Consider the following 21102-nt stretch of genomic DNA (forward strand, 5'->3'; position numbering starts at 1 on the left):
ACGTCATATAATTTACTTGTGCAGGAAGTATCTGTACTTTCAAAAAGCTCATTAAAAAAATATTTTAAAAAAGTGAAGTAAAAAACGACCGAGTTGATTTTTCTTTTACATACACCAACCAAGTTTAGGCCAGGTCAGTGATGTGGACCAAAACCTGGTAGTTTTACTTTTTCTTGTTTAAAATGAACCCAGGTACTCAATCCTGGGTCCTTTTGTATAAGAAACTTAGGACCTGGATTGGCATCCACAAGATCTCAAACCGATAGTGGAATGAGCTGTAAATGCAATAGTGGCATAGGATGTAAATATGAAAATCACCGAAAATGCTTGGGCACTGGGCACCAGCTATGGCTGTAACATTTCGTCAAGTACATAGAAAGAGAATAAATGAATGATAGATGAGGCAGCCCCCAAAAGCTACAAATAAAGTCGAAGTTGAGATGCACTGATGGTGTATAACTGTATCAGCAAACATTTCAACAAGGGGAAAAAATGAATCAAACATAATGTTAGCATATGGTGATACCGCAAAGTTACAAGGATGTAGAGGAATTAGAAGAACATAGAGGCTATACACAGAAAAAAGAAGACCAAGCATATATGAACCTACGAAGTACGAAGTGATCAAAGCATTTGCTGACGGCATGTTCCAAGTGAGAACAGAAGTTTGGAGGTCAAGGAAACCATTAGAATGCAAAAGAAATGATTGTTGTTGTTTGTTCCCCCCCCCCCACACACACACCATCTCCCCCCCCCCACCCACAGGACAGAGCATTCCCGTATCAAGAATGCAGTACTGATACCTAATAGATAGATTATAGCACTCTCGCTAGACATGCACGGTTCTGTTTTCTCAGTCACATATAATGCAAACATTTGGGTGATATTGATATGTATATTTGGTAACTATTATAGCTCATATTGGTATTTATGCATTTATTTAACATGGTAATAGAGCCACCCGATTCAATTCCCACCGTAAAACGGGTCCTCACCTTTCAGGGAGTATGTTTAAAATTATAACTCAAAAATTATAACCCACAACCAAACTTTAGAGTCTTAGTGCAATGGCAGGGTAACTCGAACAAAAAATGCATATGAATCACAAATGAAAATAACTTTTGGAATAAGAATACATACCTATGGGTAATGAATACAACAGGTTGATCCCCAATACCAGCAGCAACTAACTTCTGAAGCAACATGGAACTCACCTCCTGCATATGCCAAAAAAGTGATGATCAACCATTCAAACTAACCTAGAAAAACATCAGTTGTCAATTTTGTTACTAAATCAGATAAAATAGATTAAGCATGAATATCATCCTCTGTCCAGAGTTGTGCATACATTATCAATTCAGTTTAAGAACTTAATATAAAAATGTGATATTTAGTGTTATCACTGTTATCTTGCTCAAGGTTTTAAATGTCGAATGTCAGGTTCATGTCGGATGGCTAAAATTCATGTCGGATAGCGGAAACCAGGGATATGTCGGAGGACATGAAAAAAATATCGGATTTTCATATCGGATGATGCGCATATGTGTAATATAAATATCATAAATAAAATCTAAACAGACTTAAAAAATTCTATTGTCTAAACATATAAGAAAGTGAATAACTTATGATGCTTAGGGTTGATGTTGAAGGAAAGATGTGAGAAAAGGATATTAGCGGTTAAGAAAAAAATAGCTCGGATATTGATGTCGAAGGAATAGCTCGGAGAAGAGACCGATGAGATGTCGAAGGAGGGAGAGAAGATGGGCGATGGATATTACTTCGGTCTTTTTTTCCATTTCCCTTAACTTATCGGTTTTTGTTTTGGGGAGTAATATTAAGACAATCAAGAGTTTAAACCCAAACCTGATTAGATAAATATAATCAAAATAATAATAAAATCAACCAAATTTTCAGACTAAAAAATCGACCGACATAACTCATATATCACCGACATATCCGCCCGATATATCCGACATACAAGGTTTTAAATGTCAGTTATCGGGGATTTATCGAACGGTCAAATCCTTATCTGATAGCGAAAATCGGGAATATATCGGGGATAAGTAGTATTTATCGGAGTAATATACTAGCAAATAATAAACAAACATAAGCTTGAAAAAAATATAACATTAGTCAAAATGGAATAATACACTAGCAAATAATAAGATAACATCAAGAATGAAGAACCATCTACGCATCTACATAATTATTGTTTATTCATGAGATTCATAAACTAACTTACTAAGTTGATATTTAGTACTTATGAGCCATTATCAATATCCATAAACAAACATAAGCTAATCATCAATCAACCAAGTTCCAAAAGCAACAAATAGTTCATAATTTATAAACATTCAAAGAGCAAATCCAAAAGAAAGTAAAAGCTCCCAAATCCTACTTATTAGCCGATAAAGCCGATATTTAGAGCATACTTATCGGCCGATAAGTACCTTTATCGCCGATAACTTGCCGATAAATCTCAACAAACGATAACCGATTAAAAATCCTACTTATCCTAGCGGAAAGCTCCCAAATCCGATAACTCGACGATAATATAGGATTATCGGCCGATATTTAAAATCATGCTGACATGTCGCCCGATATATCCGACATAAACTCTGAAAACGCAATACATATTGAAAAGCTCCATATCGTATCGGTTGGCCCCTAAATCCGACATGTTGGCCGACAAATCCGACATGTTGGCCGACATTTAAAACATTGATCTTACTCTCTTAAGAAGATATGGTTTCCCTTCAATTTCTAGCCATGCTTCTTTGACTTGACATTAGAATTAGCATCCACTGATTGTTGAGAACCTAAGTTGGATGATTGCTGAGAACCTAAGTTGGACGGGAACGGGTATGGGTGCAGTACATGGAAAATTTATGAACTGGGGCGCGGACGGGCTCTGTGTGTGTTGATTATTGTCTTTCAATTCATTTGTTATTAGAACTAAAATTCCTAAAATTTCTTTGAAATTTCTTTTATTATGTTGATTATTATAAATCGAAAACTACTCGTTTTTTTAACTAGACACTCAAATGACACTTTTAAATCATAACTTTGAACATGGGCATGGGCTGAAACAAACCCGACCTATGTCTAGTAAGTGTATGCCAAATGTGTACATGTATGAATAAATGTACATGTATATCCAAGGAGTGCTAATAAAGTTTCTGTGCCGGGTATGGGTACGGCTTCAAGATAGAAGTACTTGGGTAACATAGCTGAGATGGTACTCCAAGAGTCGGGTTCCTCCACAGGCATGCTCCAAAATAACTGTCCAACTAAATATTTATTTATGATTCACTTTGTGCAAGCAAGAAGATCATCTAAATAGCAGCCTTGCCTTTGAAATTCAACAATGCGGCGCCATGTTGACCTAGCATTAAAGCAATCAAAGCTTACTTCACCACCAGCAAAGTGAAAAACGATTGAAAACAATACTGCCACACTCGTTATTTGAGATCAAGAAGACGGTGCATAATTGGAGTCAGGTTTGAAATCTAGGTAAGTACGGTGCATAATTGGAGTCAGGTTTGAAATCTGGGTAAGTATCAAACTACTTTTTCAGGTATCAGAATAAGTAGTCCAAATATGTTTTGAGTTACATAATGTCCCTCCTTTCTTCCTCCCCTCCCCTTCTTTCCAGCCATGCTTCCTCCCCTCCCCTTCTTTCCAGCCATGCTTCCTCCCCTCCCCTTCTTTCCAGCCATGCCAAAAGTTCTATTTTAAATGAAGAAATAGGTTCTCTAATCAAATATCCATCAGTTTGTTAGAATTAGACTGAAACAGAATAATATCAATGAAAAATTGGCAAGCAAGGCCTAAATAAGATGTTGGGTAATCTCTCTCTCTCCCTCCCTCCTTTTTCAGGTAAGTATCAAACTACTTTTTCAGGTATCAGAATAAGTAGTCCAGATATGTTTTGAGTTACGTAATGTCCCTCCTTTCTTCCTCCCCTCCCCTTCTTTCCAGCCATGCCAAAAGTTCTATTTTAAATGAAGAAATAGGTTCTCTGGTCAAATATCCATCAGTTTGTTAGAATTAGACTGAAACAGAATAATATCAATGAAAAATTGGCAAGCAAGGAGAAATCATATGTTTTGGCTCCTTTCAGTGGCCATTTTGCATTGTTGCTTAAATATGCTCTCTCTCCCTCTCCCTCTCCCTCTCGATCTTGAAATCTCGAAATCATATGTTTTGGCTCCTTTCAGTGGCCATTTTGCATTGTTGCTTAAATATGCTACTAAAGTGTTTGTAGTAAATAAACTGTTATGAGGAAAAACTGTCTTACCTTTTCTTGAGAGCAGCACTTGTTCTTTCCTAACCAATGTTAAATGGAACATACACATGCATGACAAAGAACAACTTCAAGGTTAGCGTGCACAATGGCTTTCCAAGCACATTTATTCCTATTACTTCGTACTAAGTACAAGAGATAAGTGACTTTATTTCCAGTATAAGACACGTCTATATACATTTTACAAACACTTGAATTCACCAATCATGCCATCAAATATCCACTCAACCTTGAAAAGGTTATGCGCGCACACACATATGTATGTATGTACACACACATTCAAATTCCACGACTGCATTAAATTTTAAAAAAGGACAAAACTAGCACAGTATAACAAAAAACATTATTAGCCAACTTGAACTAAAGCCTGAAAGTAGTGCAACTTTAACTCCTGATGTGGAGCCATGTAACAAATGCTCTTCTTTACAGCTTATGCAATTCATAAAAACAGCTAAGACAATATGTACTATGATACTGATATTGAGGTTCAAAGCATGGAAATATTTCTAACTTATCTTCCCACCAGATTTCACAGTATATACAAGTAGATTAACCACATATGCAGATTATAAAATGCTACGAAAATATGATAAAAGAGTACATTAATTTCAAGGCACAAACCTGAAGTGGCAAGCTAGCTCCAGACCACTGTGTTAGATTTGTCTGCATGAATCATTCAATAAGATGGTAGATGTTCATCAGAGGGTCCAACCTGGAGAGGACCTTGCAAATTATAACTGCTAAAGCTGCTAAGTGGATCACAGAGGAAGATTGCAACTTTGATGCATCATTTTATTAAAATTTATCAATAAGAAAGATCTAGTGCAAACCTTGTATTTTACAGTAAATAGGCGAGCATATGGAAAATCAGCAGAAAGCCATTCCCTTGGCCAACATGTACCCTCTTTCCCAGCCTCCTGATCTATATTTTCTACAAGACCAGCTTTACTGGTTGTCGAAGACTTGTTATCTGCAATACGCCAAGACTTGAATGGCCCACCTCTTAGGCCATGGATAAAGACTACATCTAGTAAAGGAGAACGTGATTCCAGATCTGACACATCTAGATAGTTGGAAGTGTTACTAGTTTCATCAGCAACAGAATCATTATCATGAGAAGGCGAAGAGTTAACTGGAGAATCTTGACACATGACCAAATTTTTCTTGCCAGGCCATTTCCAATATGATAGTTCAGGGTTTATTAAAAATATCATATCCTCATATTGAGCACACTTTGTTCTTTGGTTCCCACCTTCATCACCATTGGATCTGTGAATCATTTTCCTTGTTTCTTCTTGATCCAAGCAAAAGATGTTTAGCAAAGTTGCCCTAGCATTACTTTGAGTTTTCAGATCATTACAGCAAGAGGCCTTCCCACTAGCACAATCATCAAGCCATTTACACCAATCTTTATCTGCTAGAATGGCTTCCTTAACCTTCGGCAAGAGAGAGATAATTCTAAGAAGACGAGCAGCATGTCTGCGAATATGTGCTGTAGGTGGAACTCGGACACTAGAAGGATCATTAGATTCTACAGAAGATCTATCGCCAGAGGAAGATGAACCTCGGTCTTGCATCTCTAAGGCTCTTGATGCATCATATGTCTCAATTGCAGCCAGATTTTCATAATCATCATTCAGAAGTAAACGCCTAAGTAAGCAAAGGATTCCAGAGTCAGCTAATTTATTCTGGCATGCCACATCCTCAGAGCAGAGCTCAGAAAGTGCTTTGATACTCTTAAGAGTAGCCAAAGCTGAATCAGCAGCATCAAATTTAATAACATTTGTTTTCTTCATGTTTTTAAACAATGCAGCAAATGGCTCAAGAGAGAGGAGATCAGCAAAAGGAAATCCATCTACTGAATCAGATTCAGATTCTAACTGGTTACTTGCTAGCTTAATTACAGCGTTGGACAACAGGTTAACTGTCTGTGCTGCTGATAAAGCATTAGATTCATCAATTTGAACCTGCAAAAAGAACCATCAAATCATGGAAGGATAACAAAGTGTTGGAAAAAGTTTTCCATGAAAAATAAATAGTAATGAAAGGAAGAAAGTATCTATAGATCCGTATCCATTGCTACAATAAGTGAGACCTCTGCAGCCCAACAAAAAGTTGCTTATAATTTCTAAAGTTGGCACATGGCAGTTAAGCAAGGATAGGATCATGACTATAAGAGGACATTAAATTAACAGCAACAAAAAAAGGCCACGCCATAGTTTATATTGCACATGAACAAGTGGGATTAGTTGATAGAGCAGCGAAGAAATTGTGTTATTCAGCACGTAACTCTGAATATTAATTTGATACTTCACCGATCAAAATTCCGAGAGACGTGTATTATACTTCAAATGGTCTGTCAGAAGATAATTTTTTGTTATTCTTATCCTTGTGAACTATAATCAGTATTTAGGATCATTTTAGAAATATGCTCACTGCTCCTTTCACTTATCGTCAGTGTCTTTGGCCACCAACAGAAAACTATTGGCCACCAACAGAAAACTATGTGCTGCAATTAGCCAAGTTTGCTTCCCTAATATAATACCTTTCAAAGTATGTTAATGTTAGGTATTCCCTACAAATCACATAAATTGTTGCAGAGAACAGTTACACAAAAGTGGATATTGCTCAGAGTATACATAAATTAAATAAGTAATGCAACCACGATCAGGGTTGATTCCATTTTGAGGAAACTGATGTGCACCTAAGTTGCATGGGACGGGTACAAGTACAGGTGCGGGTAAGAGTAGGGGACAGCAAATTTGTAAAATGTGTACATGGACATGGCTACATATAATTGAAATTAATAATTTACATGAGATCATTTTTTGTAAAATCCATGTATTATTAGAATTAAAATTCCTATCATATTTTTAAATACCTTTTACTATGTTGATTATTATAAATTGGATACTGCTCGTTCTCGAACTGGACACTCAAATGACCTTTTTCAATCATAGTTTGGAACTTGGGTATGGGATGAAACAAACCCAACCATGTCTAATGAGATCAAAGAAATGGATATAAAGTGTAGAAAAAGGGATCGAATTATGTAAATAAATTAGGAAGATTACTTTCTTTATTTGAAAAGATTAGATTAGATTTAGTTGTAGTTTTTTCCAAATTTATTATTTGTAATCTAGGTAGTTTCATGTTTCATTGGAATTCCTAATTTAAAAGAATTCAGTTTCCTATTTTGGTGGATTGATATGTCAACCACTCATTCTACTATATTAATGATGTAATTCTCTTGTTTTAAATAAGAAGAAAATTCACGATTTCTTCATAGTATCAGAGCTAGCTTTCTGAGCCCTAATTCTTTTTTCTTCGTCTGGCCTTTCATTCATCTGGTCGATTCTCTCCCATGATCAAATACGACATGGCTTCACAATCTAATTCCTCGGAAGTTACTTCCAGATCCGAGCCCAGTTCTCCTGTTCCCACAATTCTCGATTATTCTCCACACCTTGTCACGAATTACAAAACTCCATGGCCAAAATTTTCTGTAATGGTCCCAATCTGTGTTCTTGTTTGTCTGCGGCAGAGGGAAGGATGGACATCTCAGTGGTGAAACAGCTGCTCCAGAGACTACAGATCCCAAATATAGATCCTAAAAAACTGATGATCATCTAGTCATGTCATGGCTAATAAATTCTATGACCACTGAAGTTGAGAAAACTTTCTGCTCCATAGGACAGCTAAAGAGATATGGGAGGCAGCACGTGAAACGTATTCTAGCACAAAGAATACTTCTGAATTGTTTGAGGTTGAAACACGGGTGTACAACCTAAAACAGGAGGATGAGTGTTACTCAATATTTTAACACCCTTACCCGCTGTTGGTTACAATTAGACTTATATGAGATCCATCTTTGGAAGTGTGCTAATGATTCTGCACTGTATAGGCAGATTGTTGATCAAAAGCGGACAATCAGATTTCTTCTTAGCCTTAACAAAGACCTAGATGAAGTCAGAGGGAGAGTTATGGGGATTAAACCCTTTCCGAAGAGTTATGGGGATTAAACCCTTTCCTACTATCCGGGAAGCATTTGCCAAGGTCCGAAGGGAGGAGAGCAGAAAGAAATTGATGTTGCCAAATGCTAATATCACCCCTACAGTTGAAGGTTCAGCCCTATACACTCATAGTTCATCACAAAACAATAGAGCTGGCAAAGGACGTCCATGGTGTGATCATTGTAGGAAGCTTGGACATGTAAAGGTAACTTGCTGAAAATTGCACGGCAAACCTACAGATTGGAAGCCATCCAGTGGTCGACATAATAGAGAAACCCGTGCAAACGCTGCTACTACACCTGACAACAGTGCAGAAGGCAATCCATTCACCAGAGAGCAAATTAAGGCATTACAAAAAATGTTCAGTCAAGCTTCTGTCTCTAACTAAGCATCTTCATTCACTGCCGAGCAACACACCAGTTCTATGTTACATGGACTCGGGTACGAGTATCCGATACGGGTGCGGATCCGAGTGTCCGATACGAAATTTCTGAAAATAAGGCTCTATGTGGCATTGGTTCTTCACCCGGAGAACAAGATACCCAATGCGGATGTTCACTAGCCAACGAAAGCATCCAGCGTCGAGAACGGTCCGATCACTTCTAGGTTTCTCCTCATCAATCAGCACGTCGCCATAGTGACCTGAAAAGTGAGGGAAACACTTAAAGAACTCCCAGCTCTTGCGGACTCGAAGCTCTCGTTGAACATCGCTAAACTTATTCCCGAGCCATCTGCTCTTCTCCAACAGCTGCATGAAAGGGACGGGGATTCTATGGGCTAGGGTTCCCTATTTTCCCCATTTTCCGCCGCCTCCTTCAGATCCAAGAGATCGGCTCCCTCCTTCCTCTCTCCTTCCTCTCTCCTCCAGATCCAAGAGATCGGCTCCCTCCTTCCTCTCTCCTCCTCCAGATCTCACTCCAACTTGATGCTAGGGCTCGGGTTGTTACTGTTCTCCTGCGAAGCTCTTCTCCCCTCGAAGCTTGTCGTCGACTCCTCCCTCGAAGCTCGTGGACTCCTCCCTCGAAGCTCGTCGACTCCTCCCTCGAAGCTTGCCGTATCCGAGTGCCAACCACCGCAATGGACTTCTGTGCACGGCAGAGAAAAGAGCGAAACTTGGTCCCCGCGGGAAAAGCTCCCTCAGCACTGGCGATAGTGTAAGATTGAGCCTCAGCCTTCTCCAACAACTCATTAACGGCGGAAGGGGTCAACACGTCTAATTCACGAATGGGCCCGCCGGAGTCACCCTCCAAGTTCTGGAACAAATAGCAGGCAAACTGCTTCAAGCTGACCTGCCTCTTCCTCTTCGCTACCCGGATCGGTGTCGGGTCGTATCGACGCCGGTACGACGGCCAAACCACCGTGTCCGAGTAACGTAGCACCAGTTACTAGCTCACCAAGGTATTCAGTCCCTCGCTTTTAGTGTTCAAAACAATCAGTCAAAACTATGGATAGTTGACTCAGGTGCCTCGGACCATATGACTGGAGATCTCAGTATTCTCACAGACTTTCAACCTTGCACCAATCATTCAGGAATCAGAATTGTAGATGGATCACTTTCCCCAGTTGCAGAACCGGATCAGTTCATTTAACAGAGGATTTTCATCTTTCATTTGTTCTTTATGTTCCAAAATTGAACTGCAATTTACTTTCCATCAGTCAACTCACTCGGGACCTCAATTGTGTTACTAAATTCCATTCCAATTTTTGTGATTTTTAGGTAGTGGATTCGGGGAAGGTGATTGGCAGTGCTGCAAGGCTAGCCCTAGCTCACCACCACTGGTCAGAAAGGTGTTGCTGTCAGGCATGTAGGTCTCCAGCAGAGCCAAGAAATGGCGACAGCTGACTGGGATTCCGTACATGGTGGCTCGAATGGGCGCATACAACCCACTGCTCTTCAGATCCCTCTCCCAGCGCGCTAAGACGAAACCAGTCATGCGCCTTTATGTTCCAAAATTGAACTGCAATTTACTTTCCATCAGTCAACTCACTCGGGACCTCAATTGTGTTATTAAATTCCATTCCAATTTTTGTGATTTTCAAGCAGTGGATTCGGGGAAGGTGATTGACAGTGCTGATATGCATGGTGTACTATATCTGCTCAAACAAAATAATCTCCCAAAGTAGACAAGTTCATCGGTCAAGTTGTGTTTCAGAGTCCAGTCCAAAGTCTAAGTTTGCTTCCAATTCTGAGTCTGTTTCCAATTCCAAAACTGTGTCTGTTTTAGTTGATAGTGAGGTCATGTTATGGCATTATCGCCTCGGTCAGCCAACCTTTGTTTATGTTGAAAAATTGTTCCCTCATTTGTTCATCAATAAAAATTTTAATTTTTATTAATGTGAAATTTGTCAACTAGCAAAGCACACTAGACATGTATATTCAAGTTTACAATACAAACCCTCACATCCTTTTTTTGTGATCCATAGTGACATTTGGGGACCCTCACGTATGAAAAATATCAACGGGACTAGGTGGTTTGTAACATTCATAGATGATCATACAAGAACCACTTGGACCTTCCTTATAAAAGAAAAATCTGAAACAACCACCATTTTCCAATCATTTCATATTATGATCTCTACTCAATTCAAAAGCCAAATCCAGGTCCTAAAAACCGTCAATGCTAAAGATTACTTTAATTCCATCTTTGGCTCTTACTTGTCAAAGCATGGTATAATTCATATAAGTTCTTGTGTTGACACTCTACAACAAAATAGAGTGGCTGAAAGAAAAAACAGACATTTGCTTGAGATAGCCCGTTCCACTATGTTTACCAATAATGTCCCTAAACATTTTTGGGGGGGAAGCCATACTCACAGCCACAAATCTCAAAAATAGGATGCCTAATCGTGTCCTAAAATTTCAAACTCCTTGTCATGTCCTCACCACCACACATCCACATATCCTAGCTTTTACTTCCGACTTACATCTCAAAGTCTTTGGTTGTTCTTCCTTTGTTCATATCCACCACAGTCATCGCACCAAACTTGATCCCAAATCTCTCAAGTGTATTTTCCTTGGCTATTCTTCACATCAAAAAGGTTACAAGTGTTATTCTCCCATTACCAGAAAAATATATAATTCCATGGATGTAACCTTCTTCGAGAATCAACCTTACTTTCCCAAATCCGACATTCAGGGGGAGAGTTCAAGGGAATATCAGATTTGAGATCTCCTCCAAGACACTCAAGCCAGTTTCACTCCACAAAATCAGCCTTCAAATCCGAATTCAGGTCTTGTTCCTGCCATTGTTCCTACCTAAACAATCCCGGTTCTGACACCTGAAACAGAAGCAACGGTCACTCCAGAAGCAGACCCAACAGCCTTACATCCACCACAACGTGACACTCACACAACACTGAACTTCATGTCTATAGAAGGAGAAGACCAGCCAAGCACACAGAAGGAACTATGCAAACTCAGCACTCTCAATCACAAGAACCAAATCCTACTGCATCTGATGGTCATAATGGTGTGGATTCATCTCCTCATCACACTCTTGCTCTTATGATTGATGACTCAGATCTGCCTATTGCTCATAGGAAAGAGGTTCGTGGGTGCACTAAACACCCCATTGAGAGATATGTAGCATATGGAAAATTATTACCATCCTACAAGGCCTTTGTCACTAATCTAGATAGTGTGAAGATACCTGAATCAATTCAAGAAGCCCTCATGAGCCCAGCATGGAAGAAGGCAGTAGAGGAAGAAATTCGAGCTTTGAAAAAGAATAACACATGGATCCTTACAGAGCTACCACCGGGCAAGAATCCAGTTGGATGCAAGTGGATATTCACGGTTAAGAATAAAGCTGATAGATGCATAGACAGATTCAAGACAAGACTTGTGGCAAAGGGGTTCACTCAATCTTATGGGATTGATTACCAGGAGACTTTTGTACATGTGGCTAAATTGAACATAGTTCGAGTTTTACTTTCCCTTACAGTAAATCAAGATTGGCCATTATATCAACTTGATGTTAAAAATGCATTTCTGAATGGGGATCTTGAAGAGGAAGTCTACATGACCATACCTCCTGGACTAGAAAACAGGTCAAACCATAGATTAGTTTGTAGATTGAAGAAGTCTTTGTATGGCTTGAAGCAGTCTCCTCGTGCATGGATTGACAGCAATGTTTTAAATGTCGGATGTCTGGTTCATGTCGATCGGTCAAAATTCATGTCGGATAGTGAAAATCGGGGATATATCGGGGGACATGAAAAAAATATCGGATTACCATATCGGTTAAGTTGATATAATATCATAAATGAAATCTTCACATACTTGATAATTATATTGTCTAAACATATGAAAAAGTACATAACTTATAGATGTTAGGATCACTAACCAATTGTAGACACCTGATTTCCGAGTCGGGTTTTTCAAACTTGACCCAATAAGCTTAAAACAGTTTTTTTTTTTAAAATTTGACCTATATTTCTTGGCCGCAATGGCGCCCGACATATCCAATATTTTTCGACATGTCCTCGACATGACCTCAGAAACGCAATACGCATTGAAATAAAGGATATCATGACGGCTAGGGTATAAAACCGTCATATCAGCCGCCATGTCCGACATGACGGCTAATATTTAAAACACTGATTGACAGGTTTGCTAAGACTGTGACAGTTAATAGATATCAGCAGTGTCAAGCAGATCATACACTCTTTGTTAAAGGTGTAGCTAGAGGGAAGATGGCCATTCTCATAATCTATGTAGATGATATCATCTTAACGGGAGATGATTCAGAGGAGATTCTTAACCTGAAAAGGTTACTGGCAACAGAATTTGAGATCAAGGATCTCAGAACATCAAGATACTTTCTAGGAATGGAGATGGCCCGGTCAAAGGAGGGGATTGTTATATCCTAAAGGAAGTACATCTTGGATTTGCTAAGTGAAACAGGTTAACTTGGATGCAAGCCTACCGACACACCTATGGATTCAACCAAAAGACTAAGCAGAAGTGAAGAAAGCAGTTTTGTTGACAATGGAAGGTATCAAAGGTTGGTTGGAAAATTCATCTACCTATCTCACACTAGACCTGATATTGCTTATTCAGTCAGTATAGTTAGTCAACACATGAACAATCCAATTGAGTATAATTTAGAGGCAGTAAATAGAATTTTGAGATATTTGAAGATGACTCCTGGATACGGTTTACTCTTCAAAAAATGTGAAAACCGTGAAGTGAAAATCTATACTGATGCTAGCTGGGCAGGAGAACAAATTGATAGAAGATCAACTACTGGCTACTGCTCTTATGTGTGGGGAAATCTTATCACTTGGAGAAGCAAAAAGCAGGTTGTGGTATCACGGAGTAGTGCAGTCAGAATACCGAGCACTTGCTCTTGGAATATGTGAGGGAACGTGGCTACAGAGATTACTAAGAGAACTCAAGGTTGAAGTACAAGCCTCAGTCAAGATGTACAGTAACAGTCAAGCAGCTATTAGCATAGCCAAAAACCTTGTTTACCATGATAGAACGAAGCACATTGAGATCGATCAACACTTCATCTCAGAGAAGGTCAACGATGGGATTGTTCAGCTTAGCTATATTCCAACAAAACAACAGATTATTGATGTTCTCACTAAGGCACTTCCAAGAATCAGTTTTGATGAATTGAACTCCAAGCTTGGTTTGTATAACATATACAACTCAGCTTGAGGGGGGTGTAGAAAAATGGATCGAATTATGTAAATAAATTAGGAAGATTACTTTCTTTATTTGTAAAGATTAGATTAGATTTAGTTGTAGTTTTTTCCTAATTTATTATTCGTAATCTAGGTAGTTTCATGTTTCATTGGAATTCCTAATTTAAAGGAATTCAGTTTCCTATTTTAGTGGACTGGTATGCCAGCCACTCGTTCTACTATATTAAGGATGTAATTCTCTTGTTTTAAATAAGAAGAAAATTCATGATTTCTTCATGAAGTGTAGAATAGACGAAGAAGTGTAGAATAGACATCCAAGAAGTGTATGGCAAGTGTTTTTTTAAGCTTGCGCACGAATAGTTTTTTTTTTAAATAAATGTGTGCGTATATCCAAAGAGTGTCCATGAAGTTTTGGTATGTATACGTGTTGGGGACAGGGACATGTACAGCTTCACGATAGAAGTTCCGGGTGACGTAGATGTGCACTATTTTTTTAAGCTTGGAAAAGTCCAATTCAAAACTAGATCAAAATATTGAGTTCGTTGGTTCCAAGGAAAATCATTTTAACTGGCAAGAAAAGAAGTCAAAATTAGTCCAAAAGGGCCAAAGCTGATGTTAAACTAAGGAAACATTTGGTAATGGTTATGTAGTTTTTGTGGGCAGTGAGGTTTGCCTTGAATGTAAACACAAGGTACCAAAGATATTGCTCTTCAACTCTCTTCCTGATGGGGAACAGGAAATAATACGAAAAGACTAAAGAAAACAAGGATTTCCATATTAATTGGATTCTTAAAAAGGATTCTTAAACCAATCAAAATACTAATAATTTTTTGCTTTCATATTTAAGGCTACAAGAAAATATTTATAAAAATCAAAAGTATAATCTTGAAGAAAGTTTGATAAATTTTCTTTTCTCATCCATCTCTTCCTTTGTGTTTTCCAACATGAAGTTTCCCTACCTCCTCCTTTCATCAATATATGGTGTTTATATTGATATCCTTTTTGAGCAAATTAGGACTCAGGACATTTTATGAAATCTAGTGGAATGAAGATTGTTAACTAAACCCTAGATTTCATATTTAATCTTATAAACTAAATCTTACTCAAGTAACCAATGAATGACAAGAATGGTTAACAGATACATGAAAGCAGGCATGCACAATCATAAGCAACATGCTGGAGTGTTTCTGTAGACGTGCTTAAACTGTCAATAGCCCGGTTGCCACCTAACATATGACAACAGGTTGTGTTTATACAAGATAAAAAGTAAAAAATTACATGTGTTCAAATCATATACAGTTTCTTTTTATATACATTTAATAAACAAAACTTCATTTAGATACCTTTTTCACAATCAAAATAACTATCATAACTATTTGTTTAAGAGCCTTCTCATTGACAAGTTAAGAAGAAAGTTATAAAAATGAAATGAAATAAAAAAATAAAAATAAAAAGGTTGAGCACCTCTATTTGAATGTAGGAATTTTATTCAGATAGCTTTGTAAATCAATACAGGAAGCAGTCAAATTCATATCACGAATAGCCGCATCATTTACAAGATGAAGATAAAGCAGCCAATCATGAGCTGAAGAGATGAAAGCAGCAGTATTTTTTCCTCCATCAAATTGTTGGAAATTTGAGTATACTTATTGATAGTATGTTATTTTTCAAATTACCTCTCGGCTTTTGCTTTCTAGTTATATTTTATTTAAATAGGCTTTACTATGGTGATAACATAAGTTAAAGGTGATAACATAAGTTAAACGTTTGATTAAAGCATACAGTTTAGCAATAAATCATATGTAAACCTCAAGAAAATAGTTGTATCTACATGGCTGTTTCTATAAAACTTCAAGTGAAAGCAATCTGAATGGGGTACTATACTAAGGAAAGAAAAAAAATTACTTGTCTTCCTAGTTCTGTTGCGGTCTGTTTCTTGGAAAACAAAAGCGATAAACTCCAATATCCATGTAATTAGGTAACTAGATAGTAGAAATATTCAAGAATCAAACTCTTACTTTGTTAGTCTTCAAAGCAGTGCTTCCTTTCAAATTTGATGTCTTGCTCGCTTCAATAATCTCATTAAGACAAATAGCTAACCAACCTTGAGAAATCGGTATCGAAGCAGGACCGTAGTCTTCAAGGATGAAGGACAAAATTTTGGTTGCTGAATGGCGTAGAGCATCTGTGGAAGCTGTATTGAAAACCCAACGGAGAAGTATACCAGACCATCTTTGGGATTCCTCCAGAGATAAGTGCATATCCCCAGCATAAAGTAATTCCAGGACCCTTGCCAATGAATCTTGCAAATTCCTATGTCTCTCTGCTTGTTTAGCTATTTGTCTCATGAGATAAAGACCTTTACCCACAACTGCTTTTTTCGCACTATCACTTCTTTCTACAGAAACGACATAAGCCGATAGTGCGACTTGAGCTAATGAGATGTCTCCAACTTTGCTGGAATGAAAAGCTGAAGAAAGAAGACTAGAGCTCCAACCAGGGACAGAATCAGTTAATGGCAAGTTCTGGTCATCCAAGAGAGCTCGAGCCACCAAGCTCCCATGCCATTTGACAGTCCTTTCAGGGGCCATCAGGGCAGTCATGATAGCATTTCCATCTCTATCAAGTTCTTGAATATGGGATCGATTAATATCAGATGCCAAAGCCCAGTTTGCTAAAGCCCACGCAGCAAAAGGCACAGCAATATGCTCCCTCTGTAAGTCATCCCAGAGTCCTGGTACAGTGGTGGAATCTTTCCCCATTTGTAGAAACCTACTGCTAGTTTCTTGTAATGCAGTATATTTATTTGTGTATGAAGTTGATTCCAACTCAACATTGTCAGATTCTAAGAGGTCAGTCATCCTTGAAAATCCTAAAATAGTTGGCCCACCAAGTACTTTGATTCCAATTCCCTTCATTCCACTGCCACCATCATCGTCCTCCCCATGTTCATCATCCAAGTGCATTCCACCTTCCTCCACAACTTCAAGAGCTGCGGCAATATCCCTAGTATCGGCATTGCCTGGCAATAATGGCTGAAATGATGTGAAATCTGTAGTTTCACAATTTGAAGTAACTATGTCCATAAGAGCAGCAACAAGCATGCTCCTCCCTTTAAAAAAATGAGGATCATCTAGTGAACTGTGTTTGTACTGCTGTTATGAAAAGAAAAGTTAATTCCATGCAGCAGGCCCAAACTTCAAAACAAAGGAATAGGCAAGTTCAAAATGAAATATAGATTTCTAATACAAATTTTCTAAGGAATGACATTCAGAGACAAATAACCTGATAGTCAATGGTTATGTGATAGGAAATCAGCAGTAGACTACATAAAGGACATAACAGAAAGAGAGTGCATTTACAATATCCCTTTATTCATTTTTCTATTAAGCTCCCTACACCAAAGAGGAAATTATTTACCCTAAAGTAACTACTTTAATGATTCCCAACTTGAATACTATTTAATATATACTTTCATAGTCTGAAGATGAGACACAAACATATTATCCAATTCTCCAAGCAGTACTATTTTCAACTCAAAAAGAAAATATGCAAACAGTCAAAACCCAGCATGATAAATGCAATTATGTACCTTTTACATGTTCATGCATGCTACATGGATGGGATAGCCATTCACCATAACTCCTCTTCCCTATTTATATACAGTGTAGGTTATAATTTCATACTCTATTACATATGCTCTTGATTTCCACTCTTTGTTTTTTCCCCCTCCTCCCTAATTCATCTCCTTAGGTATATCTGTTCAACCCCCCTTCATCCTTATCTTGAGAAAAATCTATGTTTTGTAACTGGTGGGTGGCCATTGAATTTTTCATATTATTAAGTTGAGAACTATAAACTGACTTCATTTCTTGAATTTTCCTAATTTAGTCATAGTTAGAAATTATAATTATCCTAACAAAACATTCAGAACATTCCAATTATCTAACAATAACCTGGAGGTAGACTACTACATCTGAGAAATTATTTGAAGGGGAACAAATTGGAAAATAGCATCAAAGTGTATAATAATTGAGACGTTATAAATGAAGACAAATGAAAAAAGGATTCAATAAATCATGTAATGTATTTAAAAGTCATAGTTTCTGAAATATAATTGCGCAGGAGACTGAATTTAGGCGCAATTTTGACCGTATCAACAAAGCATGGTAAGAACAAAAAAATTTATGAAACTAAAGTATAACTACTTTCTTGAGCCCAAGTAGCCGTGCAAGTGTTGGTGTTTGAATCTTTAGCACTAGCCTACCTATAGTTTTTAAAAGCAAAAGGCAAGGTCAAGGCAATGAGGTTCGTTGTTGAGGTAAGAGGCATCAAAAAAGGCGACCACTTAAACGAACCAAGGCGATAAATATTCAAGAAATTCATAAACATTACAAATAGTACGCAAATATCAACAGATAGCAACATGACAAATTAATCACAACCATATTTTTAAATTCACAAATCTAATATGTCATAAATCATCTAAATAGTAAGTAACAAATGTTGAATAGCACTGTTAGCTAGTAACTGATAACACATATATTTAAGCGGCAAATTTTAAACTTAAGGTGCAAATAGTAGCATGTCCTGAAAATAATAAAGGTAATAAAGTACAAGAAAATATAGCAAAAAATCTACCTAGAAAAAAGAACACAAAAATTCACTAATAGAAATAAACTTTACTTTATCGGACACCTTTTGCACACTCAAAATTTTGAAACAGATACTAACACCTCGCGCCTTGCATCTCATGCGTTAGGAAAGGGCCTGATATGCACCAAGGTGAGGTCATAAGTCACCAAAGGCGAGCTCTGGAGGCATCAAAAGGCGCACGTCTTAGTAGCCTTCATCGCCTGGCAGTACTCAATGCGCTAAGTTACAACATTGCCTTGCCTGAGGCGCTAAAGTGCATCGCCTTTAAAACACTATTCTATCTATACTATATACTAAAGTAAAACCCTTGATTGCTGATTGCAACTTGTGGTTTATTTTGGTTATGTATTCTTTTACCTTTCTTTAGACTTTCCTTTTAGAACCTCTCAACTTCTCTACTCATAAAATGTAACCTCTTAGTTTCTCCACTACCCTAATCCAATTATTAGATTCTAGTCCAATCCTTTGGCATCCTAAATACATTACAAGGAATAGTAAAAGCAAACAATTATTACATTACACTACTACGCAAATACTGTCATCATCACAATCTCCACACTTCTCCTCCCCTTCTCCATTGTGATTCATTCTAAAGTTTTTCCTCTCTTTTTTATTGTTAATATGATTCTTTTTTTATGGGTTATTGAAAATTTGCAATCAAGGACCTTCTGTGTTGCTCTTTTCCGGATAATGAGAGTTTGAGCAGATGGAAGGAGCAACTATTAGAAAGTGTAGATTTGAAGTCATTCAGAGGTACTTTTCTCCCTAATTACTAATGTGTTATTAGTTTTTTTACTAATCGAGGAGGCAATCTGCCTTAATATAACTTTTAAATTTCCCTTTTCTTTTCTTTTTTGGTTCATTTGTTTTTTGTAATAATGCAAGTGATACAAATAGGCTTCTGGGTTTTGATTAGTTCTAGATTTCATTAATTTTCCTCGACATAATGGACACTTTAAAGTTTGTAATATGAAGTCCTGTGCACTGCATGCGGAAAAAATTAGCACTATGCTAAAATAAAAACCACAGTTGCAAATTTTGTCACTTGGCAAATTCGTAGGGCTTCAAAATTTTTACTTTCATGCAATTAATAATAGGTAAGCTTCAACCATTGAACTTTTTAAAGTTTAAACTTTCAAGCTTTTTTCTTTTTATGTGAATTCTGATACACTTGCACATCTACTGCAGTATTTTTTTTAACTTTTTTTGCTATCTGCTGAAGTGTTATATTCTTAATATTTACTGAAGTTCTTTTATTGCTTGATTTAAAACAATAACCTTGCAATTAATATCTACATTTCATAATAAAATTTATAAACTAAATTTCATAATTAATTAAAAGCATATACAACATTAACAAGATGATACATTAATATAAAAAAGTTCATAATCACTAACACCATATTAATACTTGAGAACAGTAATAGTTTAATATTAAGTCTCGGCAAAACTAGTATAAATCGAAAGCAATGACAGGCATATAGATTTTAATAAAATTATCACCTTAGTTTCTTTGTTAGGCTGAAACCAGAAAATAAACCTCAGCAAATTCGGCACGGCCCCAGGCCTTCCAAGAACACTCTCACAGACCCCCGGATCCGCCACCAAGTACGCCAGCGCCCTCGCCGCCTCCTCACGGGTCCCACTCCTGTCCCTGCCGGAGGTCCCCACAGTCTCCAGCAACCAATCCACCACGGCTCCGCCTCCAGCCCCAACAATTGCCGACCTCCGGGACCCACTAGCCGCCGCAATATCCGCCAGCAGTGCCGCAACCCTAAACTCGAACCCCGACCTCATCTCCTGATTCGCGGACGACATCACCGACGTCAGCGATTTCCACAATACAGCAGCCGCCGCGGAGGTCTGGAGCATCTGATCGAACACCCGGCGGAGCGAGTTCTTCGATTTCTCTAGGGTTTCCTCGAGCTCAGCGTAGAACCCGTCGTACGGTTTGGGGCGAGAGGGATCGCCCTTGTAGATGATGGCGGCGACGGCAAGGGAGGAGATTAGGGATCCGGAGACGAGAATGATGGGTAGGGATCTAGGGTTCGGGGACGAAATCGGGGAGAGAGATGAGGAGGGGAAGGGTTTGACATCGCTAGGGTTTTTTCTGAGGGTCGGAGAGTAGGGAGGAACGGGAGCTTCGGTGGATAATCGCCTCCGAGCGAGGCGGTCGGAGGTGAGGGCGGCGCTGCCGCCAAAGGAGGCGGAGGATCATCGGAAAAGCCTTGCTCGATCCTCCTTCGATTCGATTTTGTTTTCTATTATTTTGGCGGTTTAGGATCGAGGAAGTATTGCGGACGCCGTTTGTAGTGGGGTACGGTGAGCTTGAAGAAGAGGTTAAGGAACGCCGGGGTAGAGGGTACGTGGCGACATTTTATTGGATAATGTGAGTGATCGGGTTAATTTTACTCGGTTTAATCTCTGGTTGGGAGGGGGCGTAGGCGGCTTTTGTGCGGAATGTTACAATTT

At 38.2% G+C, this 21102-nt stretch overlaps 1 protein-coding gene across 6 annotated transcripts in view; it reads right to left on the minus strand.

Annotated features, from left to right (window-relative positions):
* LOC109834043 overlaps positions 1 to 20834 on the minus strand; it is a 22490-nt gene extending 1656 nt beyond the window's left edge. The window contains exons 1-6 of one of the 6 annotated variants that reach the window (XM_020401929.1): positions 20134 to 20637; positions 15993 to 17126; positions 5137 to 6273; positions 4928 to 4969; positions 1141 to 1217; positions 1 to 31 (exon numbers count right to left, since the gene is read on the minus strand). In XM_020401929.1, the coding sequence (XP_020257518.1) occupies positions 13 to 31; positions 1141 to 1217; positions 4928 to 4969; positions 5137 to 6273; positions 15993 to 17126; positions 20134 to 20502 (2778 nt within the window). In that variant the 5' untranslated portion in view covers positions 20503 to 20637 and the 3' untranslated portion in view covers positions 1 to 12. Of the gene's footprint in view, positions 32 to 1140; positions 1218 to 4927; positions 5044 to 5136; positions 6274 to 15992; positions 17130 to 20133 lie in introns of those variants that run through there. The other 5 variants (XR_002245432.1, XM_020401928.1, XM_020401927.1 and 2 more) reach the window with 5 other exon arrangements.

This window comes from Asparagus officinalis, chromosome 3 (genome assembly GCF_001876935.1).
Source record: "Asparagus officinalis chromosome 3, Aspof.V1, whole genome shotgun sequence".
In the NCBI taxonomy this organism is placed as follows: Eukaryota; Viridiplantae; Streptophyta; class Magnoliopsida; order Asparagales; family Asparagaceae; genus Asparagus; species Asparagus officinalis.